This window comes from Rhinolophus hipposideros (assembly GCF_964194185.1).
Source record: "Rhinolophus hipposideros genome assembly, chromosome: 13".
Lineage (NCBI taxonomy): Eukaryota > Metazoa > Chordata > Mammalia > Chiroptera > Rhinolophidae > Rhinolophus > Rhinolophus hipposideros.
In genome coordinates, this window is record NC_138059.1 from 62,179,783 (window position 1) to 62,200,103 (window position 20,321).

General features: G+C 34.5%; 1 protein-coding gene across 6 annotated transcripts in view; it reads left to right on the forward strand.

Annotated features, from left to right (window-relative positions):
- Positions 1-20,321, forward strand: part of SGK3 (serum/glucocorticoid regulated kinase family member 3) — a 63,970-nt gene that overhangs the window by 22,781 nt on the left and 20,868 nt on the right. For 5 of the 6 annotated variants that reach the window (XM_081070443.1, XM_081070442.1, XM_081070440.1 and 2 more), the window contains 5 exons: positions 584-656; positions 4,563-4,638; positions 9,881-9,968; positions 14,247-14,296; positions 16,766-16,823. In XM_081070443.1, coding sequence (XP_080926569.1) covers positions 584-656; positions 4,563-4,638; positions 9,881-9,968; positions 14,247-14,296; positions 16,766-16,823 — 345 coding nt within the window. Of the gene's footprint in view, positions 1-583; positions 657-4,562; positions 4,639-9,880; positions 9,969-14,246; positions 14,297-15,093; positions 15,133-16,765; positions 16,824-20,321 lie in introns of all 6 variants that reach the window. The other variant, XM_081070438.1, reaches the window with a different exon arrangement.

The following is a 20,321-nucleotide window of genomic DNA, read 5'->3' on the forward strand; positions in this document are numbered from 1 at the left end:
CTCAAATTTAAGTTCTTCAGGGCCAAGTTGTTTCTTCTCTGGGGATATGCAAATCTGATAAATGTATTAGAATAGTATGGAGGGGGGACCAAAGTAGAGGATCTGAAAACAAAATTTCATCAGCTTTCTTAGAAAACAATTGTCAGTCTACTCATAGAGGGAACCCAAAGACCCCCTCTTCCCTAGAGGTAATAAATGGTGAGTAATATGTATTCAGGACTTGCATACCAGATTCTAGTCTAAGCACTTAAATGATTTCCTTTAAGCCTTGCAATAAACCTGTGAGATAAGTGCTAAAACTGTCCCTATTTTACAGGCAGGGAAACTGAGGCACAGAGATGTTAAGTAGCTTATCCAAGGTCACAAAGCTGCTAAGTGTTTTATTGTGACAAAATAGGATGATTAGTCTGGTATTTTATTGGTATAATTTAATATTGTACATTTGATCATGATATATTTAAAAGCATGTCTTCTGATGGATGTTCTTGTAAATCAGATTGATTGTATTTTGTTTTTGTGCATGCATTACTAGAAGACTTTTAAAAAATTGAGTTCATATAATGTTATTTAAAAAAATTTTTAGTTAAAGAAACAGTTTCCTGCTATGGCCCTGAAGATTCCTGCCAAGCGAATATTTGGTGATAATTTTGATCCAGGTAAGCAGTAACTTCATAGAGCAGCCATAAGTGATGGTTGAAGTTTGAAGACGTAGTTAACATATTGTATTCAGTGTGCTGTATAGTAGTACAAGACTGTACCTAGCTAATTGATCTTACGTTCTATGAAAAGGATGCCTCAGGAAGGTACATACTGTGTACAAGGCATTGTTTTAAACACATTTCAAGTTTTTAATTCATTCAATCCTCACAATTCTTTGAGGTGGGTATTATTATCATCATCTCTATTTTACAGATAAGGAAACTGAGGCACAGTTAGGCTAATTAATTTGTCCAGAGTCACATACAGCTAGTAAATGTCAGATTTTAAAGTTAAGTTCAAGCAGGCCTGCTTCGTATACATTTATGCATCATTGAGGATAATGTGGGATACTTTTCTAACCATAAAGGACATTCGTTGTTACATGTTTGTTACATTGAGAAGCACTTATTAAACATGTTCTGTGCACAGGACCCTGCAGCCCTCTGAATGGGATACCAAGCAGATGTTCTGTTGTTCACCCTTGGGGAGCTTAAATTACACAAAGGATCTCAGGAATCTGGAGCCTATATGGCTAAAGCTTCAAGCCTGAAATTTTCACTAGGATCCAAGAAATCAATCCTGGTCATAAATGACTACTTCCTGAGAGACAGAAATCTCCTTATCTAATAGAAAGCCTGTCCAAAAAGTCACCTGTGACCCATAATTTTGGTGACAAAATGCCACCGGTGAATCCTGACAAGCCAGAGAGACCTCCCTCCCGGCCATACCTCCTCACCTGACTTTGCTTGTAGCCTTGTAACCCATAAAACTTATGATTCCTTACATGTCTGCTTTCTTAGTCAGGTCGCCCTCTATCAAATAGCTCTCAAATCACTGATCTTGACTGCGGCTTCTCTGTAACCTAACCTTGTACCATTCCTTTCCCTCCCAGACCTTTTCACTGTGCCATGTGGAATTCTGCCCACAATGAACAAACTTCTCTTTATTCTCCATCCTTTTCATATTTCTTTCACGTTCTTGCTTTAATTAAAACTTAGTTCTCCCTCCTCCTCCTCCCCCCCACCCTCCTCCCAGGCTGCTGGAGGATCCCCTGTAGCCCTCTCTTTTACATTTTACTCAGGATTGGCATTGGATGAGACTTCACTTCCCCTGTTATATGTAGAATTTTCATTTGAATTTGTAACTACAGGGCAGCTTCTTTTCTACTACATTCCAGAGCAAAGTAGAGAGTTAGCAGAGCTAAGCCACCTCTCCCAAGCCACAAAGCTAATACGTGGAGAAATTAGACTCATCCAAGTTGTTTGTTTCTCTCATCCCCTTTCTCTACTGTCTCATTAACGACTGGTACCTTAAAAAAAAATTCACAAACTTTTATGTGCATTTTATTTTAAAATTACTTGTTTGGAATATTCCAGAAATCTTACCCTATTTCCTAATCTGAAAAGTATGGGTTAAGACTAAAGGATCTCTGTGGTCCCTGCAGGCTCTGAATGTCCTTTGATTGTGAATATAATCAGGTCGCTCTGGCCACCAGTAGCAGTAATAGGACAAGGTTTCCTTAAGTCAGAGTTTGATTTTCTTATCCTGTAATTGGAGATTAGCTCCCCTTGGATGATTTTTTTTCTAGAAGCAGTGAAATGGCAAAGAAATCTGTATCGGTCACTTGCATACTTATTCTGGGGACTAAAACTTTATTAGCTAAGCATTAAGTTCTTTCAGATCTCTAATGGAAACCTCTTTTGAATAACAGATATATTCACATAAATTCTTAACTGGAGAGACTTTTGAAAATATGCATCTCCAACTAACTATAATTCTTAAAGCTAATATGTCAGCCTTACAAATTCTTGGAACTTATCCTGTGATGGGCTGGTACATAGTTTAGTCTTGCATGGAATTTTTTTCAGGTATTTGCATGTTTAATGTTGATCTAAAATAAACTTGAAATTGCCCCTGAATTCTGACGACTGTGGGCTTTGACTGTGGGCTCATTACTGACTTCTTGATTTTCTTATATAGGGCTTTCAAAACTGTGTGTAAAGTCAGTAATGAAATGGAAAGTCTGGTAGCACTAATCAGTGCAGCACAGGCTGTAGCTCTCTGAAGAGAGGAAATCACTCTTTTGTCACAACTGACCACCCAGTGTGAAATATACCTTCAGTAAACATCCACAGAACAGTTTAAAGCTGCCTTCATGTAGTCATTGGATTTGCTTTAAATATCTCAAATACAGTCATTTTCTCCCTCCTATGTTACTAAGTCCAGTTTCTGAAAAATGACTGCCTTTCAAGTACAGTTTTTAATGTAAGCCTCACCTATGCTTGATTGGTGACATAAAGAATTGGATGAGTTTTGCAAGATACCGTCCTGAAATTTCTTCAAGAAATTCATCGTTGAACAAGAAAACAGGACCAAGTGCATCTGGATCTAAGAGAACATACCTAATTCATATTTGTTCTTTTATATCCGTACCTTACATTTGAGGAATGGAAATAAACCTGCCTGACTGGAAACAACCCATAATTTTGGTGACAAACACTGTGCATTAAAACCTTTATTGAGTAGAGATCATTTTACTAAACCAAAACTCACTGTTAAGTTGAATGTTGTTTATAGGTTTTTATCAAGACATGCACCATTCTGAGACACTCTCGAGTCTCCTGTTTATTTAATTTTTAGAGTACACAGATGCTCCTGAACTTACTATGGTGTTACATCCTGATAAACCCATCGTAAATTGAAAATATCTTAAGTCAGAAATGCATTTAATACACCTAACCTACTGAACATCATCACAGCCTCACCCACCTTATACATGGTCAGAACATTTAGCTTACAGTTGGGCAGAATCACCTGCTGTTACAGCTCAGCATCGCAAGAATACCGCATGGCATATCACTAGCCCAGTAAAAGGACAAAATTCAAAGCATAGTTTCTGCTGAATTCTTACTGCTTTCACACCATTGTCAAGTTGAAAAATCCTGAGTCGAACCAATCGTAAGTCAGGGAACATCTGTAATTTCTTAAGAATTAGGATTTAGGATGGCTTTGACCCGACCACAACAAAAATAATGGTAGCCAAAGACTGCTGCTTCTGTCTACCAGGCATTCTACTATAAACTTATGTGCCTTGTCTCATTGAATCCTCTATCAGCTTTATGAGGTGTAAATAGTGTCACTGTCCCTATGTTACAAGTCAGGATTTAAGATTTAGAAAGGTTCAAGGTCAGCTAGTAAGTAGCAGAGAGGATACTTGATTCAAGTTTTCTAATTCCAAGAAACTCTTGTGCTTACTTAACCTTTATTGCTGAGCTGCTATTATCAACAATGAAAACACTTTGAAGATGCTGGACAATTACTTGTTAGGAAAGTATTCCAGTATATTTTTCAAGGGTTTTTTTTTTTTTTTTTTTTAAAGCAGTGGGAGTTTTTAGAAGCAGGGTTTTGTAATCACTTGTAACCACTTAAGGAACCACTTAATCACCATTTCTTAGTTGCAAGGATTTCCAGTAATTCTTGTTTTTATTATTTTTTTATTAGTGTGATTTTTTTTTTTCAATAACCAGTGTCGTAGTGTTAATTTTTATTTGTTACCTGGTAGTACATGAGGACAAAGCAAATGCCTCTCCAAGTTTGGTAGAGAGTCTATTTAGAACCTAATAGGCATTTTTTTTGGAGAATTTTCTTTTGGGAGATAGGTCATCTGCTTTAATTTTATAATCACTGTATTTATAGATTTTAAAATACATGTATTTGTTTTTTATTGTATATCAAGAACCAAATTAAGAAATAGTTTCTTAATCAGAATTCACTATTTTGTACTTCTCTCTTTTGTAACTGTATTGATGATAATTACATAGTTTGATATAAATAATCCTAATAGCTTATGTATTTCTTAACAGATTTTATTAAACAAAGAAGAGCAGGACTGAATGAATTCATTCAGAACTTAGTTAGACATCCAGAGCTTTACAACCAGTAAGTAATTTTCATTGTGTTCTGAAGAGGCACTGAAACCAAACCTAAGAATATTGAATAAGCTACTGATACAGATTTTATACATTCTGTGGAATGTTACTGTGATTTGTAAACTCTTTCTAAAGCATATTCCCCCGGTATTCTTAACTCCTTTTCTAACCATCAATTTAAAGCTCTAGTTATTTTCTTTCATCGTTTTTTGCTTGTATTATTTTTGTAGATTAATCTTAAAAGGAATTTGTATACTACACAGTTAATTGTTCGATGTTATATTTATTCATGCATTCGAAAAGCATTTATTAAGTACCTGCTGTGTGCATAGGGCATGTAAAGAGAAATGAGTGTCATCATTCAAGACAAAAAGGCAGGGAGAGCATTCCAGGCAAAGGGAGCAGTACACGTAACAGAGTCTACAAAAACTGTTCCGGATCCTGCAGTATGACTGGAACACAGAGCAGCTTTCCAGAAAGGAAACGAGGGCTTTGAAGGCATTGGCAAGGATCAGACACACGTGCCACACTTCTTGTTTCACCCGGGCGGTGTTCTCTGCTACCGAGAAGGCCTCCAGTCCTTCTCAACACAGCATTCCAGGCAGCCGCTTAACATGAAGGCATTTCCCCAGCCCCGTGTGTGTCTCCTGCTAATGAGTGTAGACTCCTGTAGACCAGCAGCTCCTGGTGATGGAAAAAGGGTGGGTCTCCTCGCATGGACTAAGTATAGAATAAATGGTGGTAGTGGTGGTGATTTCTCCTGGTATTTTGAACAGTGTTACTCAGAACCTCTAACACTATATATTAAATTCTAAATATTCATTCTGGATCTAGAAGAGTGATATTCTGAAGATGTTATATTTGGTATTAAAATTCAGCTAAAAACAATTTGATTGTTTTAATTTTAACGTTATCCTGCATAATACACAGTTCTTAAGTATGGAACCCACGGGATTTTTACAAACATATGCACCCTGTACCTACCATCATTTCATTTAAGATAGAGGACCTTTGTAGAGCACCCCAAAAATAAATAGCCAAGAGGTTTTTTTTAAATAATTTTAACTGACATCTTCTTTTTTTTAATAAAAAATGACATTTCTGGATCTTATCTATTGTTAACAAAACTTTGTTAATTTTCACACTCTTCATTTGAATATCAAACGATTTAAGAGAGCAAGAAGAGAAGCCAATTGGCAAGTGTATCTTGATCACCTACTGTGTGCCTGTTGTAACTGTGTTAGGGAAACACGCTTTAAAAGTAACTTTACTTCAGTAAAGTTTATTTTTAAGACAACTTGATTAAAATTGATTTTAAAAATTATTAAAAAGCTAGAATACGATATGTTAATATTTCTCTGATCTCTGGATAAAAAAGGGTTTTTTAAAGCATAGTGGCAGGGCATAATGTATTACAAAGTACAACTGACAAATTTAACTAATAAAAACATTTGAACCCCAAAAATCACAAGTGAAATTGAAAAACAAAAATATAGAAAGTGCTTTCCAAGATAAAGGGCAATAGATAAATATGCTTAATGTAGAAAGAGCTCTTGCAGATAATACACACTTAAGACACCAAAAGAAAAATAGACAAAGTACATTAATGATTTACAAAAAGAGGGGATACAAATGGCTGATTAATTACCAATGAAACTGAACATTTCCTTATCTGAGAAATGCAAATGGAAGCAAAAGTACCTCGTTTTAAAAAGCTTTGCTGCAGCATAACACATACAGAAAAGAGCACAGAGCATGACTGTATAGCTTCATGAATGGTGAGAAAGTGAATACATCTGAATTGCCACCTGCAGGCCAAGAAACAGAACATGACTAGTACCCCTGAAGACCCTCGTGTCTCTTTTCAATTAATCTCTCTCCCTTCCTTCTTTCCCAAAGGTAATTACCCTCCTGATTTTTTTAGCAGCATTGATGAATGTGCCCTATTTTTGAACTCTATGAATGGAATCATACAATACATATTCTCTGTCTGGCTTATTTTCAACAAAATGAGGGTCGTCCATGTTGTATCTAGCTGTAGTTTGTTTGTTTCCTTTGCTGTACAATACCCATTGCATGAGTATACCACAATTCATCCATTCTACCACTGATGGACATTTGATTTGTTTTCATGTCCTGGCCGTGATGACTAATGTTGTCATCGGTGTATCTTTTGGTGGACATGTGGAAGCGTTTCTGATCTATCCTGGAGTAGAACTTCTGGGTTGTAGGGTATCTGTATGGTTCGCCTTAGTAGACAGTGTGAAATAGTTTTCCAAAGTGATTGTACCAATTTACACTTCCACCATCCGTGTACGAGATCACATTGCCCACCTTATCAACACTTAGTATTGTTAGTCTTTGCAATTTTAGCCATCCTGATGAGTGGGTAGCGGTATATTATTGTCACTTTAGTTTGCATTTCACTAATTACTAATGAAATCAAGTGCCTTCTTTTTAAAATACTATTTTTCACTTATCAGATTATCTGAGATGGTAATATAAACTGTAACATTTAATGCTAACCAAGGCTGACAGCAGAGAGTCTTCGGAATGTTCATATAGCACTAGGAGTAATAAATTGGTACAGCCTCTCTGGAAATTAGCTTAAACTAATTTAAAGCCTGAAAATGGTTTATAATTCAGACCAAATAATTTTATTTTTAAAAATCTGTAGTGTAAACATACATGCAGTTCTAGTGTTAAGCACAAATATAGTAGTGAAGGTGGGTAGTGAAATATTGGTAGTAAAATATACGAGCCATCTGAGCCATCTCGTTTATCCTAAAGTGAAAGAATGAATCGTTGAGTAACATTTGATGCATCCATATTATACAACGTACACCTATCAAAAGTGATTGTTTACAAAGTGTTTATAACAACATGGTGAAATGCTTATGATGTAGTTTGTAGGTGAAAAACAGTAAAATAAAATATTTTAAGTATAGCATGATCTTAACTTTGCAGAGAGAAAGACTGAAATAAAATATGCAAAGATGTTAATAATAGTTGCCTTTGTGGTAAGATTGAAGATCTTCACCTTGAGAAAAAATGTTTTGAGATGCAATTCACGTAACATAAAATTCTTCACTTTAAAGTGTACAATTCAGTGGTTTTTAGTATAGTTACAATGCTGTACAGCCATCATCACTATCACCCCAAGTCTGATCTAACATTAATGTCACCCCAAAAAGAAACTGCACTTTCAAACCTCCCCTTTTCTCCAACCCATGGCAGCCACTAATCTCCTTTCTGTCTCTGTGGATTTGCCTATTCTGGTAATTTCTTGTTTACCAGAAAACATGAAATCATATAGTATGAGACCTTTTTAATCTTCCTTTGTTCATTTGGCATAAGGTTTTTGAGGTTTATCCATGTTGTAGCTTATATCAGTACTTCATTCCTCTTCATGAATGAATAATAGTCCATTGTATGGATAATACCACATTTTGTGTATCCCTTCATCATTTGACGGACATTTGGATTATTTCCACTTTTAGGCTATTATAAATAATGCTGCTGTAAACATTTGTGTATGAATTTTTTGTGTGGGCATATGTTATTTCTCTTGGGTATAAACCTAGGATGGAGTTGCTGTGTCATATGGTAACTCTACGTTTAACTTTTGAGGAACTGTCCCAGTGGCTGCAATATTTTACGTTCCCACCAACCTTTCCCCTTTTTAAAAATTATTGTTCATCTCTCTGAATTTCTTACAATGAATGTATATTATTTGTATTTAATTATTATGAACAATTTGGGAACTCTTGCATTTAGGACAAGATGGATGGGCCTTGAGGGGTAAGTGAAAAAACAACACAAGAAAAAACTCAGAACACTGAACTTGTAGATACAGAGAACAGATTGGTGGTTGCCAAAGGCAGGGGTTGGGGAGTGGGGGAATTGTGTGAAGGTGGTCAAAAAATAACAAACTTCCAGTTATAAAACAAAGCATGGGGGAATCTAATGTACAACATGGTAACTGTAGTTAATAATTCTGTATTGTATATTTGAAAGTTCCTAAGACAGCATCTTTTAAAAGTTGTCACCACAAGAAAAAAAGCTGTAACTGTGTGGTAATGGGTGTTAACCAGACTTATTGTGATGATCATTTTACAATATATACAAATAACGATGCATTATGCTGTACACCTGGAACGTGTGTGTGTATCGATTATATCTCAAGGGAAAAAAAACAATTTTGGAGGCGGTACCCCAGATACAGAGATTTATTCATTCCTTGGGAATGTCACTAGTCCATGCAAGGCCCCTCTTTTCATCCATTTTTTCCTCTTTATCTTTGATCTTCAGACCCATTTCTTCATTCCCACTGCTGATACCCACTTTAATGTGTTTGTTATTTGTCTTTGGATGTTTGTTTATCAATTGTTGCTTTGTGTCTGTGAGTGTTTAATATAATACGTAAATGGTACTGTGCTGTCGTTCCTTGTTTCTGACTGCTGACAGGTATTTTCTGCGGACAGTTGCCATGGCTTGCTTCCTTATTTCCCTAGTGGTGGACGCCTGTTTTGCTTCTGATTCACTACTATACAGAATGTTGCAATGAGTATCCTAATTTCCTAATTTCATGTCTTTCACTGAACCTGTCCATAAGTTTTTCTATGGTTTATTCCTAGAAATGGAATTCCTGGGCCCAGGGAAAATGCATACACAGTTTCTTTCTTTCTTTCTTTTTCTTTTTTTTTTACTCCCTGCATAAGGAAAAGAGACAGTGGAAATGTAATGGCTATATGTGATGTCAGAGGGGTAGTAGATCGGGGGAGGGGGTTACACTTTGCATACACACTTTCGCCAATATTGCCAGATTGCTTTGCAGAAAAGTTGCCTCATTTTACAATCTCACCAGTCATACATGAGGGTGTCTCTTTCCCTGTATCCCTACCACCTTTTGATATTATCTGTCTTCCTAATTTATGCCAGTTAATGGGCATAAAGTGGTATCTCATTATTGTTTTAATTTGTATTTCTCAGATGATTGGTAGCATCATCCTCAGTTTCCTTACCATTTGGGTTTTCTCTTCTATGAATAGCCTGTTTACACCTGTACCCATTTGTCTGTTGGATTCCCTATTTTTAAAAAACTTAATTTTTTTATCCTTTTATAATATTAGTGGGTTTTGTTTGGCTCTATTAATGTACATGGTACTGTAGTTGTTTTATTTTCATTTTAAAAGGAAGAAAAGCTGTAGAAATGCTTTCAAAGTCATAATGAAGTTAATTTTTGTTTTTAGTCCAGATGTCAGAGCATTCCTTCAAATGGACAGTCCCAAACACCAGTCAGACCCATCTGAAGATGAGGAGGAAAGAAGTACCCAGAAGGTAGTAAGAAGGACTGTGTTCTTTTAACAGAAAAAAATACACCCCAAAGGTGGAGTTATTGACAATTTAGGACATTTACTTAAAACGAAGTAATTTCATCCATTGTAGATTTTCCACTCTGGAGAACACATAAAAGCAAATATGTACACCTCTTACTGATTACCATTTCTTATAAAATATATAGAATGAGTACTTTTACAATAAAAATTAATACATATTAATTAAAGTTTTGAAAATAGTAAGAAGGGAAGTATTACCCATATTATCACCAACCAGACCTAGTAGTTAGTAACTTTTAACATTTTAGTGATTTTCTTTCTAATCTTCTCTTAACATATAAGGATTTTTAAATTATCTACTTTAATTATATCGTATATAGTGTTTTATATTCTGCTCTCTTCACTTTGCATCTTATTTTTAGGTTACTGTATGTCTTCATCATCAGAATACTTGAATAGGATATTTTTATTTTTTAAAATGTGATAACAAATAAATATAATAAACTTGTGCCTTATGAAAATATTTTCTACGTTTACTTTAGAAAATTATGAGTGAAAGGTAAATACAATAATTTAACTCAAATGATTAATTAGCAATTCAAATTATGATTACAAATTAATATAAATATACCTCTTTAACTCAAAATTGATTATAAGTATTTGTTAAATATGTACATGAAAATCAGAGATGTTGGATTGAAGGACATTTTTATTTTTATAATGTTTTTTAATTTTGTCATGGTTCTGTTTTTGTAATTTAAAAGATAATATTACGAGATGGAATGTTACTGTCCCACAGCTAAAGTCTTCTTTTGAAAATAGACATATCCCTTTTTTGTGACTACCAGAAAGTAGTAATGTTTCTCTGGTTCTCAGTTAAGAGAACAGATTTAACTTTTTCATCTGTGACATGGTTACTCTTAGGAAAATGTAAAAGGGTATTTTAATTTTCTATCAGTGTATCTGGGTAAAAGAGAAACACAAACTGAAAAAACATTTGTAACAAATAAGGCATAACAAAGAATAGCATCTCTGTAAAAATCTCATTCAAATGGATTTTTGAAAAGAATGATATTTAAGACCCAAATAGTTAAAAGGAAAGGGACTGGAAGAAATACTCTTAATAAAAATATGTGGGAAAATGTTTAACCTTGATGCCAATAGTAAATGAGATTTTTAAAGGAGACATTTTTTTCTCTACATAATTAAGGAAACTGTAAAATAAATAAATACTGAAGAACTGAGAAGGTAAAATACAGTGGGCACACTTGGGCATTACTAGTGTCATTATAACATTATGCAACTCTTTTGGAAAGCAGTTTGGCAATATGTATCAGACATGAAAATATTCATGTCACTTAGGAATTGTTGCAAATGAAATAATCCTTCATATGGAAGAAGAACAAAGATGTTCATTGTATGATTTATAATGTAAAATTAGCATCAAGTTTATTCATTAATCATATATTTATCTATATATTGTACATTTAAAAAATATTCTTGAAGATGATGTATTTAAAGTTTTGACATAATGAAAGAAGAGTATAAATTTTATACACATTCACAGTGTGATTACGGTCAGTTTTTAATAGTTACAGAAAAACTATGTAAAATTACTGTTAAATATTTCCAAGATTATCTGTTGGTTATGGATATTTGAAAAAATAATCTTATTCCTAATACTTTTCTTATTTTCTTACTATGAATATATATTTTTAATCGTAAAAGATGAAACCATTCAAAAATATTTTAACTCTTTCACTGCGTTAATTCATTTCAAGTCTTTTCCCAAAATGTGTCAGAAATCCACAAAAAAACCAACAAGTTGGTATTTTGATTATTTTACGCATTTAATAATAATAATTTGAAGTGCTTTGTATATAAGTGACATTGTATTTATGTATAAATATTTCCTATTGTTACTCATTTTTGGCAAACACAAAAATATAAAAAATGTACATCAGCTTTCCTAAACTTCTTTTCTGGAAGTTGCATCTGCAGTCAGCAGATGGAAATATTCATTCAGATATATCTGACTGTCACAGCAAAAGTTAAAGGATAAAATCTATGTAATCATGATTTTCCATGTTTCGTTTGCTAATCGTGTTGAGCATATGTAGGGTTAGGTCAGTTGTAGATTGTCTTGGCCTTGCTGTAGGAGACAACTGGTTTTGAAAGAACAGAACTGACAGCGATTCTTGGGTCTTGCCTCCTGTTCCGCCGCTTTCGGCTTTAGCTCCAAATTTTATGTCTTGTTTTCTTTTTTCATCCATAAAATCTGAAACTTAGACTAGGATCTCTCGCAGTTTTAAAATACTGATAAAAAGAATCTCTTCAAAAAAGGGAAAGAGCCATACTTCATCTTATAGTTGTAACTATTATTAAGGACTTTTTAAGTGGATAACTAAATGAAGTTAACAGCCAGAAAGGATCTTAGAGGGCATTTGGACCTACTCCTTATTTATATAGAGAAAAAGAGGTCAAGAGAAGTCAAGAAACTTACGCTCGTGAGTAGTGTTCACTCTGTTAATAAATTATACCTCACCCCAAGTTTAGTGATTAGATGTAATCTTTAAGAACAGTAGGTAGAGTAAAAAGTTATCTAATTATATACCCCAATAATTTTATTATTATTTTAGAAATGTGCTGCAGTAGGAAAATCATTGCCAAACAAAAATGATCTTGCTACATATTAACGTAATTCAGAGGACACGTTATCCTTGTTAATGTTTAATCCATGCTTATTGATACCACTTCCTTCATCTATATAAGAAAACTTCATTGAGTGGAAATGTGATTTAGTTCTTTGCGCATTGACTAAAATAATAAGTGTATTAAAACTACACTTTAGTTCAGATTACATTATCAGGTTCTATGGAACACTAACATTTAAACATAATCACAATATATTAAGTCAAATTATTATGCTTTACTCCTTAAACTAAACTTATACAGTGCTGTATGTCAATTTTATCTCAGTAAAACTGGGGGAAAAAAGATTACTCCATGTTAAATTATGCCACAGTAGGGCAGTTCTCATTTAATGAACTGGAGTATTTATACTTTTTGTTTTGTTTTGTGCTAGAGTGTTATGGTTCCTTATATTTCTGTCTTAAAAACTGGAGATTGAAAATATATTACATGAAGATTTTTCATGTAAAGTTATTGTTAAGAAATAAATTTGGTTTGTAACTGGAAAGCTGGTGCCAACGTTGTTTCTTAAGAAAGCTTTATTACTATTCATCAGAACGTTTGCCCTTTTTTTAAAAAAAAAATAGCTTGTATTCTGGAGATCATCTGTAAGTTTCAAATGAATTTAAGTGGAAATATGTAGGACATATGTCTCTAATAAGAAGTTGCTTAGATAAAATTTGTTGGTTCTAATTAACTTAAAGAGAAGTTCTTAAAAGCTTATTTTCTATCAGTAGCTTACATAATTATATAAGGCTCTAGTGAAAGTATAGATATTTGAGACATCTATTAGTGATTTAATTCTGAATGTATGAAGAATTTCAAAGTGAATTTATATGACGCAGAATTCACTTACACTTGGCTTTTGTGGAAAGTGCTCATTCTAGACTAATCTTTTGGGATTTTGAGTTAAATTTCAAGCTATTATAATTATTAATGAACTAGAATCTTTATTAAATTACTTTATGGCTTACTAGGTGAGTAAAGATTTGCTTCTAAATTAATAACAGGGATTAAATTTACTGTCTTAACAGTTGTAAAGAGAAAAAAAGCCCATCTAAAATTTTGATACTACCACAATGGTAGAATTAGAAAAACACTCTTCGTTGTATGTATTTGCTTTAGAAATAAGTTTATCTCCTATCAAATTAAAACTTTCAATCCAGTATTTGCACTCTTTATGATCATATTATAATTTCCTATATTTGATAAGTTATTATTTGAAAATTGAAAAACAAAAGCCAATTTTTAACCAGTGTTTTAAATGTAAAAATGATTCCTTTTAAATTGTGGTTTCAATACCCACCTCTTCCAAAGAGCTTTTCCCAGTTTACTTCGTTCTTTTGCCGCTTTGAGCTTGATTTCTGCCTTACCCTTTTCTGTACAACTACTCTTGAAATTTATCATAAAAATGATTATGTATGTTTCCAAATAAGTCTATACATTGATTAAGAATTAGGACTTTGGGTTTCTTTAACATGGCAATACATCAGATACCTGGTACAATTATGTACATTTTATTTGAAAAACATACATTGATCATTGAAGCTCCAATATGAACATTAATTTTTTTTCCCCACCCCAACAGCTACACTCTACCTCACAGAACATCAACCTGGGACCATCTGGAAATCCTCAGTAGGTTTGATTTATTTCAAACAATCCTTTAAATTTTACAAAGCTTTTTTTTTTTTTCGTGAATGTGCAAATATAATTATACCAGTTTAACTGGAAGCCTATGAAATGTAACCATAGTTACAGTGAATATAATACTGTCATATGCTTGCCTAATTACTGCTCTAGCTTTGCATTGCTTTAGTAGAGTTCTGAGGTGTTTTTAATCCACAAATTATTGATCAGGTTCTGCTGATTTGCTTTTGTCACTTTTCTGTGTGTGTGTGTGTGTGTGTGTGTGTGTGTGTGTGTGTGTGTGTGTGTGTGTAATCAGACTATATTTCCTAGGGGACCCTAAGTCCCGGGAGGTGCTTGGGAAGTGTTATGACAGAAGCATCCCTGAGGCCTAACTGATATTCTCCTGGTGCTGTCGTTGGTGCAACCCTAGTTGTTAGCCAGCTGGTTCCAGAGGAGTCATGATGCACGTTAGCTCATTACAGGCTATTAAACAATCTTGATGCAGTTTTTCCCATAGAACCTTATTTATTTGACCCCAGGGAAACATTTTGAGGAACACCAGGAGTGGTAAATACAGACTTCATCTTGAGTGTCAACTCCAGGAATTCATTGGAGCTGAATACTTACCTAGAACACTGAATGCGAAGGAGTCCAAGACCACTTCCTGGCTCAGTTTGAGGAGCCCTGACAGATTAGTGATGACTGCCAGGGATTAGAGAAGGAGTGTAGTGTGGCTGTCCTGACTTAAAATTATCTTTATAGCCTTATTGGACTAATTCTAAAGTATTCTGTCTTTTATCCAGGATACTACGCTTCCCTCACCCTTTTGGTCCTCTTAAACAGTGAGTATAGACAGATAAGAGGCATGGTCCAAGGATGGGGTCCTGGGACACTTCAGCGTTATCGTAAGGTCAGGGAGGAATCAGTAAAAGAGACTAAAGAGAATGTGGTGTCACACAATCAGGTGAACAAAGTGTCTTGAGGAAGGAGTGATTAATCCTGTTAATGCTGCTGATAGGACAAGTGAGATGAAGGGTGAGAATTGACCACTGGATTTGCTAAGTCCCTGGTGACTGTTACGACAGTTCCAGTGGTGTGGTACAAAGATCCTGACAGGAAAGGGTTCAAGAGGGAACTGGAGGAGAACACAGCGGGTATAGATACTGAGTGTAGACCACCCACCTGAGGAGTTTTGCTACAAAGGAAAGCAAAGAAATAGGATGGTAACTAGATGAGAAAGTTTGGTTTTGAGCATTCTTTTCTGTCAACCCACATAGTACTGAATTGGCCAGCAGCACAGAAACAGAAATTGGCTTTATCACCAACACTTAACAGTGCGGCCTTGGGTATGGCCCCAGTTAGCGTGTTTATTATGAGACATTTATTTTTTTGCTATTCTTTTTGTTTAAAAAGTGATTTCACTATCTAGCACATCATTAAAGAACAAAGTAACTAGTCCAAAGAGCAGGTTCTTGAAGAAGAAAACATCTAAGCTTAGTTAAGTTTTTATCTCCCTAATCTTCACCTGTTACTCTTTAACCTAGGCTTGGTGTTACTCTAATGTGTGAGTTGGCCATTTGTTTCAGTAATGAGTTGAAGGAAATTTAAAATCTAAATAGAGTCATTCCCCCCTCTCTAGAGCAATTTAGGAATTCAGACTGGATTGAAGGAACTAGCTCTTCCCGCTGCTTAAGCTTAACTTTCTGCTGCTCTGGCTTTTTCCTATGTACAGCCAATGTTGTTTTTACCTGATAGGTTACTATGAATAAAAGGACAATTTTAATATTCCCTCTGGCTTCTCTACTCCTGGCTTTCCTATATTACCATCTATGAGAACAAATAGAGAGGTCTTTTATCTGTAATGTACAATAAGTGATATACATGCAAAACAATGTGATGACTTTTTACTCCATCAGAAACTTTTCTTAGTGACTTTATTAGGTGTTAATGGCTAGTACCTTTCTTTCCAGAAGAATTACCAGACGAGATAGTCCTTGGAATGTATCACTAATTTATATAGTTATTCAGTTTCCTCATTAACAACATGGGTGAAGTGTATGATTAGTAAAATTGGTTTAGATAGAAGCTACATTGAGTTTAAAATTATTTATATATATATATATATATATATATACACACACATATTTATATATACAGACACACACATAGGGGGAGAGAGAGAGAGAGAGAGAGAGAGAGAGAGAGAGATTTTTCTTTCAAGGAGGCTGTTATTGAAGTTTCTCTTAAGCAGAACTTAAGGCTTAAGTGAAGTTATAAATGTGTTATCTATCAGAAAGTAGATATTATTCACTATTACCTACTTTATATTAAAAATGAGATGCTACCAGTGTGAAAGCTGGAGTCATCATGCTGAAGTGTTTTGTATCTAGCATTTACTTATGAAAGAAATGCTTGAAAGTTAACATCTTCTCAGTTTCTAGGAGGCTGATTCTTGTCATTGTTCATTTATTTCAGTGCTAAACCAACAGACTTTGATTTCTTAAAAGTTATTGGAAAAGGCAGCTTTGGCAAGGTAAGAGCTTTTATTTTCTCATTCCATTAATAAGTACTTACGGAATGCATGCTTTATATATGCGAGGCCACAGAGCTTATTGGTATGTGGGATATGGAGTTAAGATCGTTTCTCTATCTTCAAAGCACTGACAGAATAACTAGAGAGATAAGACACCTACTCAAATTCTAACATAAAACTTATTTGTTCAACAGGTATTTGTTGAGTACCTCCTGTGTGCCAAGCACCATTACAGGCCGTTACAATATTATTACAGATAATATTGACATGGTAGTACCTTTGTGATGCCTACAACCTAGTGTGTGTGTGTTGGGGGGGAAGGGAGTCAATTAAAAATATGCAGTCAAATAAATAATTATAAGTAGTAATGGGCCTGTGAAGGAAATGAATAGAGGGAAGTGACAGAGGACTATAGGAAGTGAGGGCAAAATCCCTCCTTAGATGGGTTGGTCAGAGATGGCTTCTCCAAAGAGGTGCTATTTAAGCTGAGGCTGGAAAGAGAAAAATGAGCAGCGGTGTAAATAATACTTGGGAAAAGAAAGGGCTGTGTAAAGACCTGGCTTCTCCTAAAAATTGAGGGTCACATCAGTCACTTAACTTGATATTGTGGCCCTACCAAGGAAGGAGAATCACTTAAGGCTAGAGGTGTCATAGGTGGAGTTATCAGAATTATCAAATGTATTTAATACCTTTTTGCATTATACTTCAATCTGTAGTAAAGATAAACATGTATGTGTTTAATTATAATTTGCTGTATTCATATTCTATATCTCTAGTTTGTTTTCTGAGTTCCTTAGATACCAGGAATTGGGACCATGCAGTAATTTATTAATTCAGCAAATATTATTAATTCAGCAAATATATATTGACCACCTGCTACATCCTGGGCAATAGAAAGTTAGACCTACTCTCAGACTGCTCACAGTCCATTGAGATGTTAGAGATAATCTGTCAATAATGCCAAAAAGCATTATCTTTTGGAAACTTCATGTTTAGATCTTGAGTCTACCAAGAATTGGTTCTTGCGTTTAATATTAGGTGTAGATCACAGTTCATTTTATTTCCTGTGGGTATCCATCTGATCCCAATCTATTGAAAAGACTATTCTTTCGCTACTGATGTCAGAGTAACCCTCATCATATAGCCAGTGTCCACATATGCAATGATCTACTTCGAAGACCTTATGTTTAGTATTTGCTTGTAGACTTTATATTTTGTTTCATTAGTCTATTTGTCCTTACTCCAATACCACATCATCGTGACAAACATGGCTTGATATCTGACAGAACAAGTCCTCCCTCCTTGTTCTTCAAGAGGCTATTCTTAGTTCTTTGCATATCTGTATAAATTTCAAAATTAGCATTTCAGTTTCCACAAGATATCTGTTGGATTTTGATTGAGATGGCATTGAATATGGAAATCAATTGGGAGAATTATCATCTTTACATTATTGAGTCTTCTAATCCATGATCATGATATATCCCTTTGTTAATTTAGTTCATCTTTAATTTTCCTTAATACTCTTTTACAGTGTTCTGTATAGAATTTTTACACATCTTTAATTAGATGTATTCCTGCGTGGTTTGTTTTTATGCCGTTTGAAAACTAGTGTTAATTAGTGAAGCTGAATGTATGCATTGCTTGTGAGACATTGGTTCTACTCCTAGCTCTGTATCCAACAGAAATGCATGCACATATGCACAAAGAAAAGCACATGCCAGAATATTCATAGCATTGTTATTTATAAACAATCTAAATGTCTATCAACGAAAGAGTGGATTAAATTATGTAATGCAGTATTCTGTACAGCGACAAAAATGTGAAAACTATGCTACATGCCACAACATGAATTCACATTAGATAATTTAGAGTGAAAGAAGTAAGACAGAGACAACTTTATATAATTCTAATAATAATGAAATTCAAGAAATGTCAAAATTTAACCTTTGTTATTGCAAGTTGAGATACTTAACCTTTGAGGAAGATGGAGATTGAGTAGTTTCTGGAATGGGGCAAGGGGGAAAGGGGGGCGGCGCTTCAGGCTTCCAACAATGTTTTATTTTTTGACCTGGATAGTGATTACATAGTGTGTTTATTTTGTAATAATTCACTGAACTGTAATGATTTGTCTGTTACTCTACTTATGTTATGCTTAATAAAAATTTAAAATCTTGCAAAATGCTTAGAAACGAACAAAGAGCAATAAAACATAGTAAAGCAGAATACACAAAAAGAAGGAAAAGCAAACAGAAATGTAAATTCACAGTATGTTGTAAAATAGAAAAATATGTATATAATTAAATGGCAATCCAACATTTATTCTAAACTCCAATTAGTGGTCTTGGTTCTACTTTCCATTTGCCCATTTGTTTCTTAACCATCTGTCCTCTAAATCTACCACCAGTCTACTAGAAAAAACTGCCTACTTGAAGGAAATCACTACCTCCAAATTGCCACATTCTTTGAATTATTTTCTCAGAATGTCCTTGAAAATGAACCAATCAAAATATAGAAGGAAATGTTAGGCAGGTGGGAGGTGTCGAGAAAAGGAAAAATGTAAGAAGGGAAGAAGGTCCAACACAGTCAAATATTGTAAAGAACAAAAGAATGGGACATGAGAAAAATGCCAACAGTTGAGCACAGGACATTTTCACCCTAAAGATGTTTTGACTCCATCTCCATGACTAACATTTAAAAAAAAATTAATAGACTTTGTTTTTCAGAACTGTTTTAGACTTACAAAAAAAATGAGTGAAGAGAAAATACAGAAAGGTCAGAGAATTCACAAATCATCCCCCACCCCATACACACAGCTTGCCCTATTATTTACATCTTACATTAGTATGGTACATTTGTTCCAATTATTGAACAGATAGCAATACATTATTATTAACTAAAGTTCATCGTTTATTTAGATCGCCTAAGTTTTTACATAATGTCCTTTTTCTGTTTGGGGATCTCATCTGTAATCCCGTGTTACATTTAGTTGTTGTATCTCCCTATTAAGCTTCTCTTAGCTGTGACAGTTTCTCAGATTTGCCTTGTTTTTGAGGACCCTTGATGGTTATGAGAAGTGCTGGTTAGGTATATATTAAGATATCCCTCTATTGGAATTTGTCGGATATTTTTCTAATGATCAGACTGGAGTTATAGGTTTTGGCAAGGAAGACCACAAAGTAAAGCCCAGCAACGTTACTAGTTGCTGTTTCACATCATTCCGAAACGCTTTGGAATATGTCATTTAATAGTTATGCAACCTGTGGGGCATCTTGCATCCCTTAAAACTATTTGCAAAACCTTGAGTATATGTCTGCCTTTTTTCTGAGGGAAAATCTTAAGTTTCTGCAGATCCTTCAATGTGTCTTCATGCAGTCCAGCTCATTATAGGCACTCAGCTACACTCAAACTTGGTGCTGCTTCTTCTGAACTCTCCTGAATTGGGAACCTATAAAGAGAAGCCTAAAAGTTCACACAAAAATGCATTTTGATCACTTAGAA